Consider the following 18010-nt stretch of genomic DNA (forward strand, 5'->3'; position numbering starts at 1 on the left):
GTGTTTAATGATTTTTTTTTTTAATTCCTAGTCCTATTACTTTAAAAAGTCAAATCTAATTCTGTAAAAGGCTTCTCTGTTAGGTATCTGTGGTTAATTATACTTAAGCTTTTGAATCACCTAAAGTTTTTGATTGCCTAGTCCTTCCAAATATTTAATCAATGCATACAGCTTCCTTTTAAGCTGACTTTGAGAATTCATTTCCACAGGACTTTGGAATTTGGTATTGCTCTCTCACTGTACCACATAGTAAGAAGGAAAAGGGGGAAACCTCTTCTGCCTTGTAAGAACAGCATTATGAAATCTGACTGCCCTTCACAGCTATTTCAACAAAGTTGTAATGGAGCCATTTTTTTCGTCTATAATAATTGTTTTCTTTATATACAGGCAAGCCAAAATAGATGGGCAGGCAACAAATGCTAAGCTTCAGGAAATGACCAAATTGAGAGAGAAGCTTCACAGCCAATTGGAGAGAAAGGTATTCTAGAGAAAGGAATAATTTCTGTTGCAACTGAATGGCCAGTCAGTTTCTGAATGCTGATGTTAAATTATTTGCAAGTTTTTATTTAGCTTGTTTTATGTGAGTATATCTTTATTTTGTTCAGGGAAGCTCAGATCCTGTCATGGAGAATACATTTATTCTTTCTAGGAAGAAGACATGATATCTGCTCAGGAAAGAGAAACAGCATCTGACAAACGCTTGCAGCAAATGCAATCTAGTTTAAAACAATTAGAAACCAGGTAAAGATAACTCATTGGGTGTTATTAACAGGATACTTGCAAAAATTATGCCTTGATTCTGCAAAAATAGAGTGGTTGTTTTATGACAAACACGTTAGAAGGTAACAAAGCACTGCTGCTTGGGAAGGCAGCCCGAGTGTTGCTGAAGTGCTCGCTGTGGATATTTAGAGCTGTGCTCTTCATTGAACCAGCAGCACTTGTGAACTTCAAGATTTTTTTGAGGATCACTCTGAGGCTCTCTTGCCCTTTCTCATGCCTACCAGTACAATCATAATTAAACAATAGGAATTTCTGAGCTGTTGTTTTTTTCTTCTAATAGTATAGCTGCAAATTCATTGCCCACATCAAATTATTCCGTTTCCTCCACAGAGGAAAACTTTATTTCTTTTGGAGCTCTTCTATTCTGGTTTAATATAGAACATTTTCAGAGATGTATCCCAGGACAGCAACATTCTTCTGAAATAGATATCTGAGTTAATTCCTTTAATTCTGTTTGTTTCTAGGACTTGATTAATGTCAAACTCAAAACCAATGCAGTTTTGGTAGCTCATGAATAGATGCTTCCTATTAGTTCAGTCTGAACGAATTAGTGTCTTAATTAGCCATGTTATTGTTAAATGAGTAAAATTACTACTGTCTTATAGATTACTTGTTACTGTCCAAGATGCTGAACAGCTGAGAATAGAAAGAGCAGTCCTGGAGGAACAAATCAGAGAGCTTCAGGCCAAGGCTGCTAATCTAGAAAGTGAGAAGTATGATGCTGTTGTAAAAGTCCAAGACTGCATACAGCTCTTGGAAGAAGCTAACTTGGCAAAAAGTCAGGTAAGTCATTGGATAAAGGTATTTCTTAGAAATTAGAATACTTTCATCACTTACTGTTGTGAAGAGCCTGATTGCATATTCTCACAGGCATATATGCATGCACAAGCTGGCTTCCTTTATGTCTGTTGTACTAAAATTAGTAATGCATAGATAGCAAACTGGGATATGACATTACTTAGGCTTGTCATAGAGTATAAATTTCAAACAATATGTTGAGTGCCTGGATAAATGTGATCTAAGTGATAATACTGTACCTGAACATGAATTTTCTAAAATTTTTGACAGAGTTTCTTATCACACATATACAAACAAATTCTTCTGTCAGACTGAAAAGGAAGGTTCTGTTATGAATTTATCACTTAAAAATGGCTAGGAAAGAACAGCTAAACTAAAGGGACTTTTTTGTTCTATGAGGGACATAAGGCACCGAGAGAGAGAGATCTGTGTTCAGAAATCTTAAAAAGTGACTGAGTAATGAGTGGGTAAAGTCTGCAGTCAGGAAAAATTTGAAAATATGTTTATTAGTCTATTACAAAATGGCAGAAAAAATTCAAACATACCATATTGGCTACTGAGTTTAGTCTTACCAGTCAAAAACCGATTTAGGAGATAGTGTGGATCTCTCTTAAGAACACATTCACACAATCCTCAGTGGTGCTCGATACAATTAATAGGATGTTCATAATGGGAGTTTAAAAATAAAAAAAGGCCTTTAAACATAATGCCCCTTCATGTGCAGTTTAGATCAGTCCATTTCAGACAAGACATAGGAAAACTAGGAAAGTGCAGGAGGAGTCAACAAAGAAATCTAGATATGTGGAAAGGCCTTAAAAGAAATTTTTATATACAATGTGTGATTAAACTGTCATAGGTTGATGTGTATACCAGAAGTATAGATATGAAAACAGTAACATGCACAACAGGGCGATCCACCAAAACTTCCTAAAGTACAGGACCTAATCCAGCAAGTCTTGATAAGCCTGTTGATCAAAAAAAATTAGACCCCCTATTTTCACAGTTCTTAACTTTTTCCTAAAGTATCTGCTCTTTGCCCCTTTAGAAAATAGGATATAGGGCTTGGTAAACTCTTGTCTGATATGGGCTCTTTGTGTTTTAATGCTAAGCTTCAGTTCCAGTCAGACTTTTGGAAAATTGTGCCTGGTTCTGAGGCAGAACTTTAATGCCCATCCAGAGATTGTAGCCATCAGCAGGTGAAACCCAGTTTAGTCTGTGGGAATAAGCACAGGATCTTAGAATTGATTCTGTTTCAGCTTAACAGTTCAACACTGTTGAGCAGTTAAAAAGATAAACACTTCCTTTTAGCCTGGAGTTGCTCTTCAAACTCAGAGACCAAACAAAGCAGACAATTCTTAATTTAGCGCTCTGGCTAAAACATCCTGAATTTATCAAACTGGGAAGTCTATTAATGAACAAGATAAAAAAAAATGCACATAGCTGTGAATGCTTTGTGTTATAAACTGTTTTCTTCCTGCTCTGTTAGGGGTTGTCTTGGGTTAAAGACAATGTTACTGAGGAGGTGGGACCTTCAATAGAAGGTCCTACATCCCATCCATTAAAAATAAATAATGGGACTTACGAGGAAGGAGTACAAACAAAGTAACAAATTTTACTAACAAAAAAGGGCAAAACCAAAATAAAACAACAAACACACAATAATAAAGAATAGCACCCAGAAACTCACTCTGTCCACTTCGGTGTTGCTGAGCCAGCAAAGAAGTTTCACGTGGCCCCTGCAGCACTGTCACACAGAAAGCAACACTAACGGCAACAGCAGCGGCCGGGAGAGCTCCGACAGGCAGCTCCGGTGCTGGAGCGGTGGGGACTGGAGGGCGCAGAGCGGGCTGGGACCAGTGGGAAGTGCAGAACGACAGGGGGCGGGGGAGCCCCTGCGGGAAATATCCCTCTCTTTAAATTTAGAAAGACGGCAATAAACTTAGGGAACAAAAACAAGGAAGAATTTATTCAACGCGTTGGATCTTTCTCGCCCCGCGTTTCCGGGGAAAAAGACACCTTCGGTGTAAATTCCATACATTTTATAGTTTCACAAAATCCCACCCTTTTCAGATAAGTTTCAATGTATTCATTTTTATCTAAAATGGTTGCTTTTCTCTGAAAAGGGGCTTTCCCTTTATCCCAATTGGCTGCAAGCCATCCCCTGTCAAAGGTGATGGATCTTTCTTCGTTCTTAGCCCAAAGAGAAGAAGAACCTCGTGGTACAAAATGGCCCTAAAAGATTTAATTTTTAAGAATTTTCCCATTTCCCTTATCCCGCCGAAAGTGGGTTTTATCCCCCACAAACTCCCATGCCACTTCAGGCGATAACCCCCTCTTCAGCAGGTGTGCCGGGGCTGTGTGGGCAGGCCGGGGTGTTACCAGCGGGTGCCCCCTAATGGTGGCGTGGGAAAATTACAAGAGAATCTAAAACCGTAGCAGAGGTTAAGGTAGAAATTGTAATAATGCTGCTTCTGTTAACATTGAAAAGCACAGAAAGCTAAGCTTATAAAAGGACATCAGAAGAATTTTAAGCGTAGTTTGAGCAATAAAGAACAAAGTTGAATTATATAGGACCAGTAAAGGAGATTATGACCAATGGAATGGCATGTTATTGCCTGAAGTGAGTAACCTTCTACAGGCTTAGCTTATTTCATCCATTAGGGACTTTTTTATGTCTTTCTCCCTTTGTGCATATACACATTCTCTGTGTGTCACCTAGGATTCTTGATAGGTGACATAAAAAATCCTATATTCTGTAATCTTTTCAGACCAGTATCTCGTGTTATACTGTAACATCAGTAACTTTCTTGCATCCCTCAGAGGAAAGGTTCCTTGCTACACTTTTTTCTGTAATTCTCCCAATTTTTTTTTTATACTAAAGAGCTGTTTCGTTCACATGAAAGGATCTGCATACCTGTTCCTTAGTTGCCTATACATTTTTATTCCTTTACTTTTAGTTTTCTGGAGATGAGTAGTATATGAACCATAATAAATGCTTAGCTTTATGTAGGAGTGTATGTGTGTATACAGGTATTCAGTTTCCTAATAGAAAGCTTTTGCATGCATCATTGTCAGCATGTTTTTATTACAGATACTGGCACGAGATAGAACACTGGAAAGTAGCTTTGCCATTTGCTCTGAGTTCCTGTGCTTGCTTCTGTATAAATTCCATGCTCAGCCAAAACCTGCAAGTCCCAATAAAAAAAGGCACCTACTGATACTAACTCTTTGTGTGATTCTGATTTACAAGAATGTGCATTTAGTGCAACATGTTTTCACTGTTCTTGTTTTCTTGTTGAGTCTTGGTGTCAACTGCTCCAAAGTAAAAAGGAGAAAAAGTGTCCTTTGATCAGTGACTATATGTGGTTTCTTCTCTCTGTGCTATGTCGCACTAAAATATCAGTCATATTTAAATTTGTTATTTTTTTTTTTCTAGGCACTCCTTGGGGAGAAACAAAAGGAAGAGGAGATCAAAAAAATGAAAGATGAAATGTCTCAACTTGCAGAAGATACTGCTGCAAGAATTAGAAAGGCAGTAAGTTACGATGTTTAGAATGGGAAGATTTTTTGGTTTTCCTCAGGGTGAAAAGCTCTTGCTGGTACATGGTCATCATGAGCAGTTTTCTTAAAAATGTTTTGATAATATAAGTGACAAGGCAGCATGCTGATAGTACATACTCTTCAGCTTTGTTGTCTAGACATGTATTCCTTGAACTAAGTGGTATTCTTAAATCTCTCAAGAACCAAAACTGTTGATGGCTGTGCAGACACTGGTGTAGACAAGGCTGCACTGTGAAGATGTAAAGAATGATACTTGTGGTGTCTTCATGTGTGCTTTTTTTTCTCAACACCCTCAATTAAAGTAGTATTGATAATAATAATTCTTCTAACATTTATGTCATAAGATTTGTCAGTTACTGCAGTCCCAGATATTTTCATACGTGCACCACGTATAGGCTATATATGTGTATATCAAAAAGCAAGATGGAAAACTAGTTTGTGGGACTAATGTTTTGGTTTGACTTTGTTTTTACTCACAGGTAAATGCTGCAAAGCAGCAATGTAATGTGCAGGTTTCTCGGCTAGCAGAAGAAATTTCAGCTCTTCAGATGGTAAGGAGTTGACTGATAAAAACATTTTTGATAGCAAAACATTTGAGACTTCTAGTTATTGCTAATCAAATAAAATACTATATTCCAGTAAAAGAAAGCCTACTAACCTGATTAATGAGTAACTGTGTAAGGACAATATGATATTACTATAGAGCACAATGCATCCTGTATATTTCCAGACATTAGTTCACAAACATTTTGTCAATGAGATCTGTACTCTAGAAAATATTTTCTCTGTGATGGCATTTCTTAAGTATCCCTGTTTCTTTCAGGGATAAGCATAGAAAGCTGAGATTTGTATATCTATAGATGGGTATGTAGAAATTAAGTATATGAAAGCTGATAAAGTATCCTAAGACAAAGTCTGTGCATCACAATCATTGTATTCTTGAATGAACCAGGAATTCAATGCAGGTGACCGAAAGAACTCAGTGCTTAATGCGCCTATTTATGCATTAAATTTATTTTTAAAAGGTTTCATTTTACGTTTCTTAATTTGTACATTGAATGATCCTATAGAGAAAATAACGAACAGGTAAATATAGTCAAATGCATATATAGCAGCAGCAAGAACTACATTTACAGTGGGCAAGGTTTGGCTTTGGCACTTCTTGAATTTTTACTTTGAATTATTAGATCTATTTAAAAATTACTTTTAAAAATAGGAATGTGGAGAAAAACAGAATGAAATTGAACGAGCCATTAGAGAAAAGAGAGCAGTGGAAGAAGAACTTGAAAAGGTAAGGCAACTGTATGTATTTTTACATCATATTAAAGATCTCTTTTCAGAAGGAAAAGTTATATTGATTTTCCCATTTTCATGTGTTTTCCCCCTAATTTTCTTATTTTATTTTTTTATTATCTTTTCTTAATTGTAAATTTTCATGTAATTACTTTAAGGTTGGTTGATTGGTTTGTTTTTTTTTTTTTAATCCAGAAAGAGTTTTAAAGGTTCAACACTAAACTGAAAAAGAATGTTCTTTGAAAAACGTAAAAAAGTAAAAGAGAGAGATTTAACATAATCTGAAAGAATACTGGTTCAGTTAAACTCAATAGACAGAAAACTAAATAAATGTCAGATCAGATCTTTGAAAACTTTTTTTTCAAGTAGCAGGAGCAGCACAGATACAATGATAGAAATTCAGTTTTGTTTTAAATCACTGGCAAATAGGATGCAATGAGGAGTAAGTAGCTTCCTTGTCAGTACTACACTGCCAGTCACCAGGGCAAGGTAAAGATGATCTTACGTGTACATTTACTCTTCTTCAGATTTCGAGGGAAGACAGAGGGCAGGAATCTAACAGTAGGAAACTAGAGCAGCTGTATCAGAAGTACTTACTTGCAGAAGCTGCAAAAGATGACCTTCAGCTAAGTCTACAGACAACACAAAATAAACTGAAACAACTGGAAATTAAGTAAGTGATGTTACAGATGTTACAGAAATACAAGAGAAAGGCATGGAAATTATTTCTGACAGTTTAAATTGTTGAATATGTGATAGGGTTTTGTCACATCTTTTTAATCAGTAGCAAATATAGTATCAAAATACCGTAATTCTGAAATCTAATATTAGATTGATTTTATCAATTCCATCATCTTGATAAAATTCTTTGCTGACTTTTGCATAGTTCTAGCTGTCAAGCCCATTAAACATGCTGACCTAATACAAACTTTCAGAAGGAAATGGGGGAACAGCTGTACTGGGTCATACCAAAGATCTGCTCTGGTCTATATCTTTTGTTCTCTTGTTCAGTAGTTGTTCAGTTCTTGAGTTCCAACAGGACTTTCCTTCTCTTTCAGCTCTGAGGAAGAGAAATCTCATTGCCAGGAAGCTATTTGTAAATTGCAAAGCATTCTGGATTCAGAACGAGAAAAGAGTGCCTTTGTCAGTGAACAAAGACTAAAACTTCAGCAAGAGAATGAACAATTGCAAAAAGAAATAGAGGGTTTGAGAAAACTGGCAATAGAGGCTCAACAAAAAGCTAAAATAAAGGTATGCATTATATGTTATTTTAATTGTAATGTAAAACTTATATTTGCTTAACAAGGCAGCAGTTCTAAGAGAAAATCATTAAGTGTTTAAATTAAGGTTAGAAGTTTCAATGGTGCTTCCTGGTTGCTGCTTAAAAGTAGTTTTATTGTAGCATTGTGTCCTCAGAATCTGTTGGGTAACTCAGTCTCTGCTAATTAAATTGTATTTCAATGTGTATTAAATTCTCCTTCATAAGAAGACCCCAAGTATTCTTTGTTTTTTATAAGATGAATAGATTAAATAATATTGCAGTTCCAGATCTTCATTTATTTATTGTCTCTAATGTGTTAGAAATATCTCTCTGACTTTCAGCTCAGAGTGTTCCTCTACTTATGTGTCCACCATGTTGCCAGGGCAGTGTGTAACTAATAAATAACTTAATAGAGTGGTTGGGAAACTTTGGTTCTGTATTTTCTGGACAGAGAAGTTGCAAACAAGGTAATTAGATGAAAGATGGTTGTTCTTTTTGAACGTGTTCCATTAGGTGCACCTGAACAGACTGCATGTAGGATAATGAATCAGTAGTAACCTCAGCAAATTCACAGTACCTTTGGCTTATGGAGGGAGGAACAGCTTTGATCCTTGATGTGCTTTCTGAACATATATAGCTGGTACTTTCCTCTCTGAAATGTAAAGATACTTAAAAGGGATCTAAGAATCTGCAGCAGTGAAGACAAACTCAGTAAGCAGTTTTCAAGTTATGAATGGGGACCATCTCAAATCTGGTTTCCACTTTACACCACAAGATATAAAGGAAGCTGTCAAATTTAACAGGAAGTCTTGTCCAACTCCAGAACCCTTTACTCAAACATAGCTTAAAAACAAAGGATTAGAGTCTTGTAACAGATAGGCAGTGGCTATAAAGCATATACAAACTCTTTGTCTGTCTCATTTTAGTCAGACAGGCTTCCATTATAGTCACAGATAACATTTACTGCTTGCTCCTATTTCCCGCTGATGTACAAAGGATTTCAGATGCAGTTAAGAAACTCCTAACACATTTTAGCTAGACAAAAATGGAAGAACGTGTTTCTGTGGAGAAAACACAAGGGAGAAGGATAAAGATTGTTTACAAAAAATAAGCATACACAACTCATTATCCTTATTGTCAATTATACCATTTGCTTAAATTAGCTTTGGGAACATGTATCTGAGCATCTAATTACAAGTGTAATTATTGTATGTTATATGCTTTCAGTAAATATTTATAAATTTACCTCAAGCATTGTAAAACAAAACAAAAAAAGTAAAGAGTGAGAGATTTGATTGTACCAGATTTGTGTTTTCTTGTAGATAAGCACAATGGAGCATGAGCATGCTGTGAAAGAACATGGGTATGAAGCTCGACTCAAGGAAATGGAAGACACCAGTCACAAGTCCACTGCTGAACTTCGATGTCTGTTAGTAGCTCAGCAAAAAGCAACCAACCAGTGGAAAGAAGAAACAAAAAATCTTACCGAAACTGCAGAAGCCAGGATCAGAAAGCTAAAGTAAGTGCAGTTTTGTTCCTCTTCTGCAAAGTGTTAGTGTTTTAGTTACTGTGTGGTATAGGGCAGTAGACCTGTCGTGAAAAACCAATTGGACTAGGTGATGTGCTTCCAACAAAACAAGGAAGAATGATCTAAACAGAACTTTTGATGCTCTCTGTGAAGTTAGCACTGAAGTAAAAATTTCACATCTTGTTGATAATGTGTTTTTGTAATGACAAAATAAATGGAATATATTACTTTTCATTTACTCTTTCAAGATACAGCACAGTCAATTTAGAGAATTTTAGCTTTGGATTATGAGAACTTCTATACCTATTTAGAAAAGTCACCATAACATTAGTTGTGGAATTAGTGTCCAGACTTCTAGAATAAACTGGACAAAAACCTATTGGCATACACATCTAATGTTCTATTCTGAGCAGTTGCTGTCATAATTGAAGATACAAATGGGTTGTGTGATTGTCCTAAGAAAAAATACGTTATAAACTTTACTTTATCCTAGTTCATCTATTGCCAAGTAACTGGCTGATACTTGGATTTGCAGCACAGAATATAAGAATATTTTCAGTTTTGCAATTTTGCCTTATGCTTTATTTCTTTCTAAGCTCAGGAAACTCTGTCAGCTCAAGTAGACTATAAATTAGAGATGAGCCTGATATTTTTATAGAACTGCATAGAAGTTTATATCCTCAAGATCTCTTCCTCTTCAAAATTGGTTGAAAGTTGGAAGAGATTGACAGACCAGTACACAGTAACTTCTAAACCAGGAAGCTTGATTTCATAAGTGTCACTTCTTTAAAATGTTTAGAGAAGAATACAACATTGCATATATCATTATCGTTTAGGGTTTTGAGAAGAAAAATTAAGGATATGCCACTCTGTTAACTTTATAAATTTGAAATGACCCTTTAATCACTTAAAGCACAGGATGCAGTCTTGGATGGTTCGTGGCTCAGATTGATTTTAGAAACTGCTTACTATCATGTTAACAAGAAAGCAAAGCTTTTGCCCTATTACAATTGGAATGCTACCTTTCATTTCCTTTAGAGTAATCTTGGAATTTTTTGTGTTTTATTATTATTATTATAAAGCTTTACATAGTCTCAGCTCAAACCATAATATTTCCAGTATCTCGTGCAATTTTTGAAGTCACAGTTTTTTAAGCGTAGCTTGGCATTTCTTGGCTGTCAGAATGCCAATGGTGTGAGTGGAATTAGAATCCAATTTTCTAAACATGAGCAAAGAAAATAAATTCCTGAAGATGTTGCCTACAAAAAATCTACCCTACCGTTACTCCAACCTGGTCTTCCATCTTTGTAGAGAAGTATGTGGTCATCTTTACCTCTCCAAAGTAAACTGTTACAGGGTTTTTTTACCTTATCTGTTCAGATATAGGCTGGCTTTATTTTCCCTTAAAATATATTGCATTTTGCCAATATTAAAGAACAGTTCTTTAAAAAGGAAAAAGTCTCTTTCAGAAGAGACTCAACATCAGTGTTGAGCATGTCTGCAAGGCAATGGGAGCTATGCCTGTTCACTGACAGTTTTAATAGCTTCACTGGCTCTTACTAATACTTTTTTAACATTTTTTGTAAATGCTGCAGTAACTGGAGAAGAAAAGTATTTTGAAATGTTTCATGCTAAGGTAAATTTTAGCTCTTAAACTTGTAGTTTATTTTCTGTAATCAAAATACAAAAACTCACAGTTGAGCCATCTGGATTCATAACTAGATCCTGAATGTAGTTCAGCAAGTTCCAATTAAAAGGGAAAAATTGCAGACTTTCACCCGTTAAAGTTGTCTGTGAAACAGCTGGTTTCCTTCTAAAACCTTTAATGTTAAGTGTTAAAATGTTGTTACTGCAGACCAAAAAATTTAGACCTCATTTATCTGCAGCAAAATGCTGACATAGAAAATACAACAGACTTGACAGGAAGTCTGCTTTGTGAATTTGGATGTAGAATAGGTAGTGAATTTTGAAAATGTCCCTGTTTACATGACTTCAGTAGATATTTTAGTGCAAGTCTAAAAGCCAAGTTGATTACTTTTTAAGATGATTTTGCATGTTATGCTTTTTCAGACTGTATAAGCTAGAAATAGAAGTTTTTATCAGGTATGTGCTCTACCTTGCAAGGAAGCTGGCAGTAGGAACAGGAAGGTTGTCATTTAGACTGACATGAGGAGTTGCATATTAAATCTGTGCAGTGATGCACTGATATTATTATGAGAAGTGGCCATAACAGAAGCTATATGTATTATCTGAAAATAGGTTGAAAAGGCTTCCATCAGTACGGTATCGAATGTAGATACCGTCCTGATCCTCGAGGTCTGCTGTGGCCCTTTGGAGCATCATGCTGAAAAAGATTGTGAATAGGGTTGGTGCAAGCCTTGTTTCACACCTTTAGTTATTAGAAAGTCTTCCATCATCCCCATATCACCATTGGCGAATCAGAGCTCAAATCAGTCCAGCAGTTTAATTACCTAGGTAGCCTCATCTCCTTGGACAGTAAGATTGACAGAGAGATAGACAACAGGTTAGCAAAGGCATATAGTGCCTTTGGAAAGCTTCATAAAAGAGTTTGGCGAAATAAACACTTGAAGAAAAGCACAAAGATCAGTGTTTACAGAGCCATAGCGCTGACTACTCTCTTATATGGATCCGAATCATGGGTCATCTACCGCCACCACCTGCGACTCCTAGAACGCTTCCATCAACGCTGCCTCCGTACAATCCTAAACATCCACTGGTCAGACTATGTGACCAATACATCTGTTCTTGAACAAGCAGCAATCACAAGTATTGAGGCCATGTTGCTGAGAACACAGCTGTGTTGGGCAGGGCACGTCTCCAGGATGAAGGATCACCGCCTCCCTAAGATCCTGCTCTATGGTGAACTTGCCTCCGGCTACCGCATGAGAGGAGCCCCAAAGAGAAGATAAAAGGACTCCCTGAAACAACATCTCAGCCTCGGGCATATTGATCAACATAACTGGTCTACTCTGGCCTCCACTCGGGAGGTCTGGAGACACACCATCTTTAATGCTGCTGATGCTTTTGAGAAAGCACGCAGGATCACTCTTGAGGAGAAAAGACAACGCAGAAAGAATCGAGCCTTGCAGAATATACCACCTAAGGAGTCTTTCTGCTGTGCCTTTTGCAACCGGACATGCCTTTCTCGTATTGGCCTTTTTAGCCACCAGCGCGCTTGTGACAAATGTGGGTAGAGACCTTTCCCAAATCTTCGTTCGTGAAGCCCAGCCATGATGATGATATCTGAAAATACTAAAATTAGCCTACTTTTCACATTATATACATTAACAGATACCAAGTTATATAGTGTGGAATGCACTTGGTATGAAAATTAGCTCCTGACTTACACTCAACACGAAAGTCCTTGCTTGTAATATAAACGAGTACTTATCATATTTTTTTTAATGTTACCACAATAACAATTTGAGTATTTTGAGTGCAAGTGCAGAACAGCAAATCACTTCTTACTATGTTGTGAACTAAAATCACGTTGCTGATTTTTTAAAAAGCAGAATGATTTTGCAGCAAATGCACTTACCAGAAAAATTTCAGTAAGAGCACTAAATACAGAACACTAAAACCAGGCTGATACTGGTAATATATTAATTAATCTATTATTATTTAAACGTTCTGTTTGAAAGTCCTCTTGAGGCTAATGAAGGAAATGGTCTCACCAAGTCTCACAGTGGGGTCCAAGAGAATGCGGGATTCATGTAAATATATGAGGAAATGCAGAGATCATGTTGGTGGTTTATAGCAGAATTTCAGTTTTTAACAACAACACAGTTTTAACAAAAAGCATTACTCTCGAAGCATACTAATGTGTTTTATAACTGAGTGTTTTTCAGGAAGTTATAAACTTCCTAAGAAAGTCCTATCCTTGTATACCGAGGAGGTAGTTTACGTTTCACCAGGAGTTTGCTGTTAGTGCAGCTCTCATAAGCACTGAGTCAGTGTCCTGTTTGTTAGTGTAGGTAGTTCCCATTCCTTTACCTTAAATTCATGGTCTCTTGGTGTTTCTCCACTTCTGTCCTCCTTGTTTTCATTTTCCATGTGAAGGAAACATTGTGGCTTCTTTACTAAGTTCCCAGCGGCTGCTGCTAACTTTTCCACATTGTGCTCCTCATTTGTCATCTTTTAAGTCTAGCAGTGTTCTGTTGGTGAAGTGTAATCCATATGCATGAAAGCAGCCTTAAATAAATACTTCTAAGCAATGAAGAAACATCAGTGAATGTTAGGTGATTTTTTTACTTAAAAAAAATTAAGAAGGAAAAGTAAATTTTGCAACCCGTAACAATAGAACAGAGTAATGATTTTGTAAATTAAATGAGAATCTAGTAGATCCATGAAAAACCTGTAGATAAAAATGTTGATAAGTTAACTGATAGTTCCAGGCTTCATCGAAAATTATTCTGTGCTTTCCTAGACGTTTGGATCTCATTCAAGTTAAACATGTAAGTGTTGCTGATAAAACTGAATTTGAAATTCAGAACCACTGCTGAAACAGTAGGCAATGCGTTGAACTTGTAGACTAAATTGCACCATTTTCTTCATAAAAATATATTATAGTCTTAATTTATGAGAAGTTTTCTTCCCTCTAAGCATTTTAAGATGCTTTATGCATCTTAAAGAGGATTTATTAATCATAGACCTCACCTTCACCTTGCAGGAGGGCAAGGAACCGGTTTTGCTTCACTATCCTTCTGCCAAAGTCAGTCTTGAAGGTAAATGAGAAGGTCAGTGCTGCTTGCGACATGGATCACTGTTCCAAATAAAAACACTGCTCTTGACAGCATGGCTAACAACTCATGGCTAGTTTAGTTCCCTTATTCCTACAAAATGTCTAGTCTGGCAGTCAGAAAGAAAACTTTTCTGACTTGTGATTGCATCCATTGTAGATACTTCGAGTTCTAACTACATGTACTAAACACAGACAGCAAATATTTACAATTATAAAGTAGTAGCAAAATAGAGTGATTACAGTTAAAGGTTTTAAAAAAGGTAAACTTTCACATTCTTTATAGGGGTTTAAATGGAAAACAGAAGTAAAAAAAAATTTATAAAACTATCAAACTTATTTCAAAATGTAATTTAATTCATAACACAAAAAGAGCTTTTAAGTCTTGGTGAATAATTTAACTATTTTATGTTCATTAGTTTAGTAACTGATACTTAAGTTTCTATTTGATTTCTTTTTTATTCTTCTCCCTATATAGCTGGAATGTTGTCCAAGTAATCTAAATAACCAAATTGGGAATGTTGTCTAAGTAATCTAAATAACAAATCAGAACTAGATTTAATGTTGAAAATGTTATTTTGATCTTCGGTGTCACTTCTACACAAATGTGTGTAGAATTTGATAAGACTTAGAAGTAATCCAAGTTGCTGTTGCTGATCTACAGGGTATAGAGCTTCCAGTTGTAAAGTTGTAGGCTCTAAGATCAGTTTGAATGTTCCAAAAATTTAAGGTGATCTGCCTTTGAAAACTGTGGTAAAAAAATCTGTAACAAGTGCTTCCAGCTTTTTACTTTTCTTGTCTTCATTTGAAAGAATTTACTTTTGAAAGAAGTGGGGAATACATGTGCAAGTTTTTACAGGCTCTTGCTCTGTAGTTCTTCAGACTTCAGCTGAGAACAATAAATGACAGCAGATAGAAAATGGAATCAGCAATAACAAAGGAGCATTTAGGAAATCTGTAAATTGGAAGGAAACAAGCTTCAGTAACAACAGAACACAGTACAGAATGAGAAGGGATGAGAGAGACAGTTCTAGCAACAGAATGTAGGCAAAACTAGGGTAATTCAATCTGCCAGCATTTGCTCAAAGAAAATAAAGTGCCAAGACTGTATGCAGGTTTTAAAAATAAGGGTAGATTATTCATTCATTCTGTAAAGTCCACCCTGACCGGTCTGTGCTAAAATGAATGCACAAATACAATAGATGGTTAATCCCATCTAATTGGCATATCAGTGTTTTCCATAGATTTTTATGTCCTAATCCTGGGAATGAAGATAAGAATTGGGGTAGAGAGGGAATTTTGCAGATAACCAGATAAACTCTTACCAGACTCTGCACCAGTGGCCAACAACACGAGCTTATTTTTGTTGAACATGATTCTGGTTGGAGCAAGCATCAGGATAAGATTCACTTGGATAAGCAAAGTGGCATACTGATTCAAATAACTGAACTATCCACAGAATGCACTTCATTGGAGTAGATCTGGAAAACTGCAGACAGGGAAAAAGGTAGGTCTTCTAACTTGAAAACTTGACAGGGCATTGACAGTTCTCTCAGCTCTGCCATGAATATTGCTTTGGCCTGTCAGATGTGGATGTTTGCTTGGTTAAGGTACGGTTTAGCTTGAATTGGGTAGAAATAGGTATGCACAGGTCTGTTCTTCTACGAAACAGTACATGAAACAATTCATAAACGTTACCTTAAATGATAGATGATAAGTGTACTTCCATGTAACATTTGAGGAGCTTTAAAAAATTGAACTCTTTAAATAAAAATGTAATAAAATGTAATAATAATAATACATAGTATTAATTAGTAAATTAATAATCCTACCCATCTGCCATTATGTCTAGTAAATTCAGCTTTTTGGGGGGGAAAAAACAAAAATACTTGTTGTAGCATAAACCCATTATATTTGAATAACTATACTGAATGGCTTAATTTTTTTAATATTCACTTGTATTATTATTGTCAGTACTTAAAAAAAAGGAATCCTTGCCATATTGTTTTTAAATTGAAATACTTGGCTTAAGTCATCTGATTGCAGCTATTTTGGGTGTCTGTGTTCTAGTTTCTGCCTCTCACACATTTCTGTGTCATAGTTGGGAGTCCCTGTAGCCATGTGTGGGGTTTGGAGTTCTCAGTTTTATCTCTTCTGTAATTGAAAAGAATCTGCCTCTGAGCAATGACCTTTTTTGGTGGCAGTGTATGAAATGTTGGCCACAACTGCCTTCTTTTCCCTGCATCCTGTAGAGTACATGCAGTGAATTGCACAGCATCTTGAGATGAAGAAGTTTCCTCCATTTCTAAAACATTATTCTTGGCTGCACTTGTGTAATGTTTGGCAGCTGTAGCTGCTTACTTTAAGATGTTCATTAAAGAAAAAAATTAGCAGGATGAGAGACAGATGCAGGTACTGGTAGTATACAAAATTCGTAATTACTAAGAGTAACAGAATCATATTATAGTATAATTCAACCAAAAAAAAACCAGCTGGCACATGCTATATTTGTCATGAGAGCTTTGCAGAAAGTACTTGCTGCAGCTGGTGGATTTATCACCTATCTGCCAAAATGCTAAAAGATCACCTTTTGTTTCCTACTCACTTAGCAAAGACAATGTACAGTGGGGGCTGATTTAATTATTCAGCAGTTGGGGGAAATTGCTCAATTCTAATATTGAGATCTCATAATGTGTATTTGGGGAGGGTTAACACTCAGAATGAATCCACTGTCTAGCTCAATAGGCATCACATTTCCTTATGCTTACAAGGTTAAACTGTTTTCTTTAAATATGTGTTCAGTGTGGTCTCCTTGACCACAGCTGTATATGAGCATGTAAAACTCTGTTTATGGGCTCTGCTGCTAAGCATGCTAATTCCATACTCAAGTGCAAGCATAGGAGACAGACTGTTTTCAGTAACAAAGAATTTTTGGGCACCTTAAAATTGGTCTCCTATATTGAAAATGCCTCATCTTGATGCTTGATATTGATCACGAAGGACAAATTGCAATAGTGTTACATATTAACATATTCTCTTGATCCTGCAGTCTTAATCCATCTGTAATTCTTACTTTATATGAAAGTGTTCACATGTGGTAATGCAGGTATAATCTCTATATAACTTTAACTGTTTAACACGATTTTAAATATCTGCCTATGTACTTTTATTTTTATGAAAGTTAAAAGTTGTTGAGCTGTTTTTGTGATATCTACCTGGGATTGGTGAATGGGGTTGGTGGAGAACAGGGGAGTGGAAACTACTCACCTGGTACAGTGGTGACCTGATGTGACAAATACATTGCAACCTTGTATTGCAAGTGCTGTATATCGAGTTTTCAAAGTTCTATGAAATACCAGGTTTAAAAGTTTATGAGTAAATTGTTGTTGAGAACTAAGTGTCATCATTAAAACATCAGAGGCTTTTTAAGATTAACATCTGAGGCTAAAGTATCTTCTACTTTACCCCCATTCCCTCAAAAAGAATAAATGCTTTAGGTTCCATTACAGTGCCTGTAGTTTCGGTAGAGCATCTAAAGGTGAGGTAGTGGAGTAGAGACTGGTCAAAGGTTAGATCAGTTCAGTTTTGCACCTTCCTCTGGCTAAAATTACAAAAGTTCCATCTTTAGTCATCCTTCTTCTTCTGTGCCTTGTGATGACAGGAGGCAAGGACTGTTTCCTTTAAGCACTAGGTCAAAGATGTCTGTCATAACCCAGATGTTTTTTGTCTTCAATACTATGCAAATTGAGGATCACTAAAAACTCATTCAGTATAAAAGTAAAAAGACTGCTTTGAAGTAGGTGGTATTTTCCTTTTCCTCATAAAGTGTCACATTGTTGTCTGTCTCACAAGTATAGAATGATTTATTTTCGGATACTTCAAAGCACCTTTAAAATGCCCACGTTGAAGTCTGGTAAAGGAACACTAATTAGAATGTTAATCTCAATACTGAACGCACTGTGCAAATGCAGCTTATATTTATTACATACTAGATATCATGCCTCCGAAATAAGATTCAATAAACAGAAAT

At 36.2% G+C, this 18010-nt stretch overlaps 1 protein-coding gene across 4 annotated transcripts in view; it reads left to right on the forward strand.

Annotated features, from left to right (window-relative positions):
• The window catches only part of SCLT1 (sodium channel and clathrin linker 1), a 37309-nt gene that overhangs the window by 15590 nt on the left and 3709 nt on the right, over positions 1-18010 (forward strand). For 3 of the 4 annotated variants that reach the window (XM_027689987.1, XM_027689989.1, XM_027689986.1), the window contains 9 exons: positions 388-478; positions 650-741; positions 1386-1563; positions 5015-5113; positions 5619-5690; positions 6356-6430; positions 6960-7105; positions 7491-7683; positions 9016-9212. In XM_027689987.1, coding sequence (XP_027545788.1) covers positions 388-478; positions 650-741; positions 1386-1563; positions 5015-5113; positions 5619-5690; positions 6356-6430; positions 6960-7105; positions 7491-7683; positions 9016-9212 — 1143 coding nt within the window. Of the gene's footprint in view, positions 1-387; positions 479-649; positions 742-1385; positions 1564-5014; positions 5114-5618; positions 5691-6355; positions 6431-6959; positions 7106-7490; positions 7684-9015; positions 9213-13911; positions 14009-14130; positions 14241-18010 lie in introns of those variants that run through there. The other variant, XM_027689988.1, reaches the window with a different exon arrangement.

The sequence above is a fragment of the Neopelma chrysocephalum genome, unplaced genomic scaffold (assembly GCF_003984885.1).
Source record: "Neopelma chrysocephalum unplaced genomic scaffold, ASM398488v2 Primary Assembly neopelma1_79, whole genome shotgun sequence".
NCBI classification, from domain to species: Eukaryota; Metazoa; Chordata; class Aves; order Passeriformes; family Pipridae; genus Neopelma; species Neopelma chrysocephalum.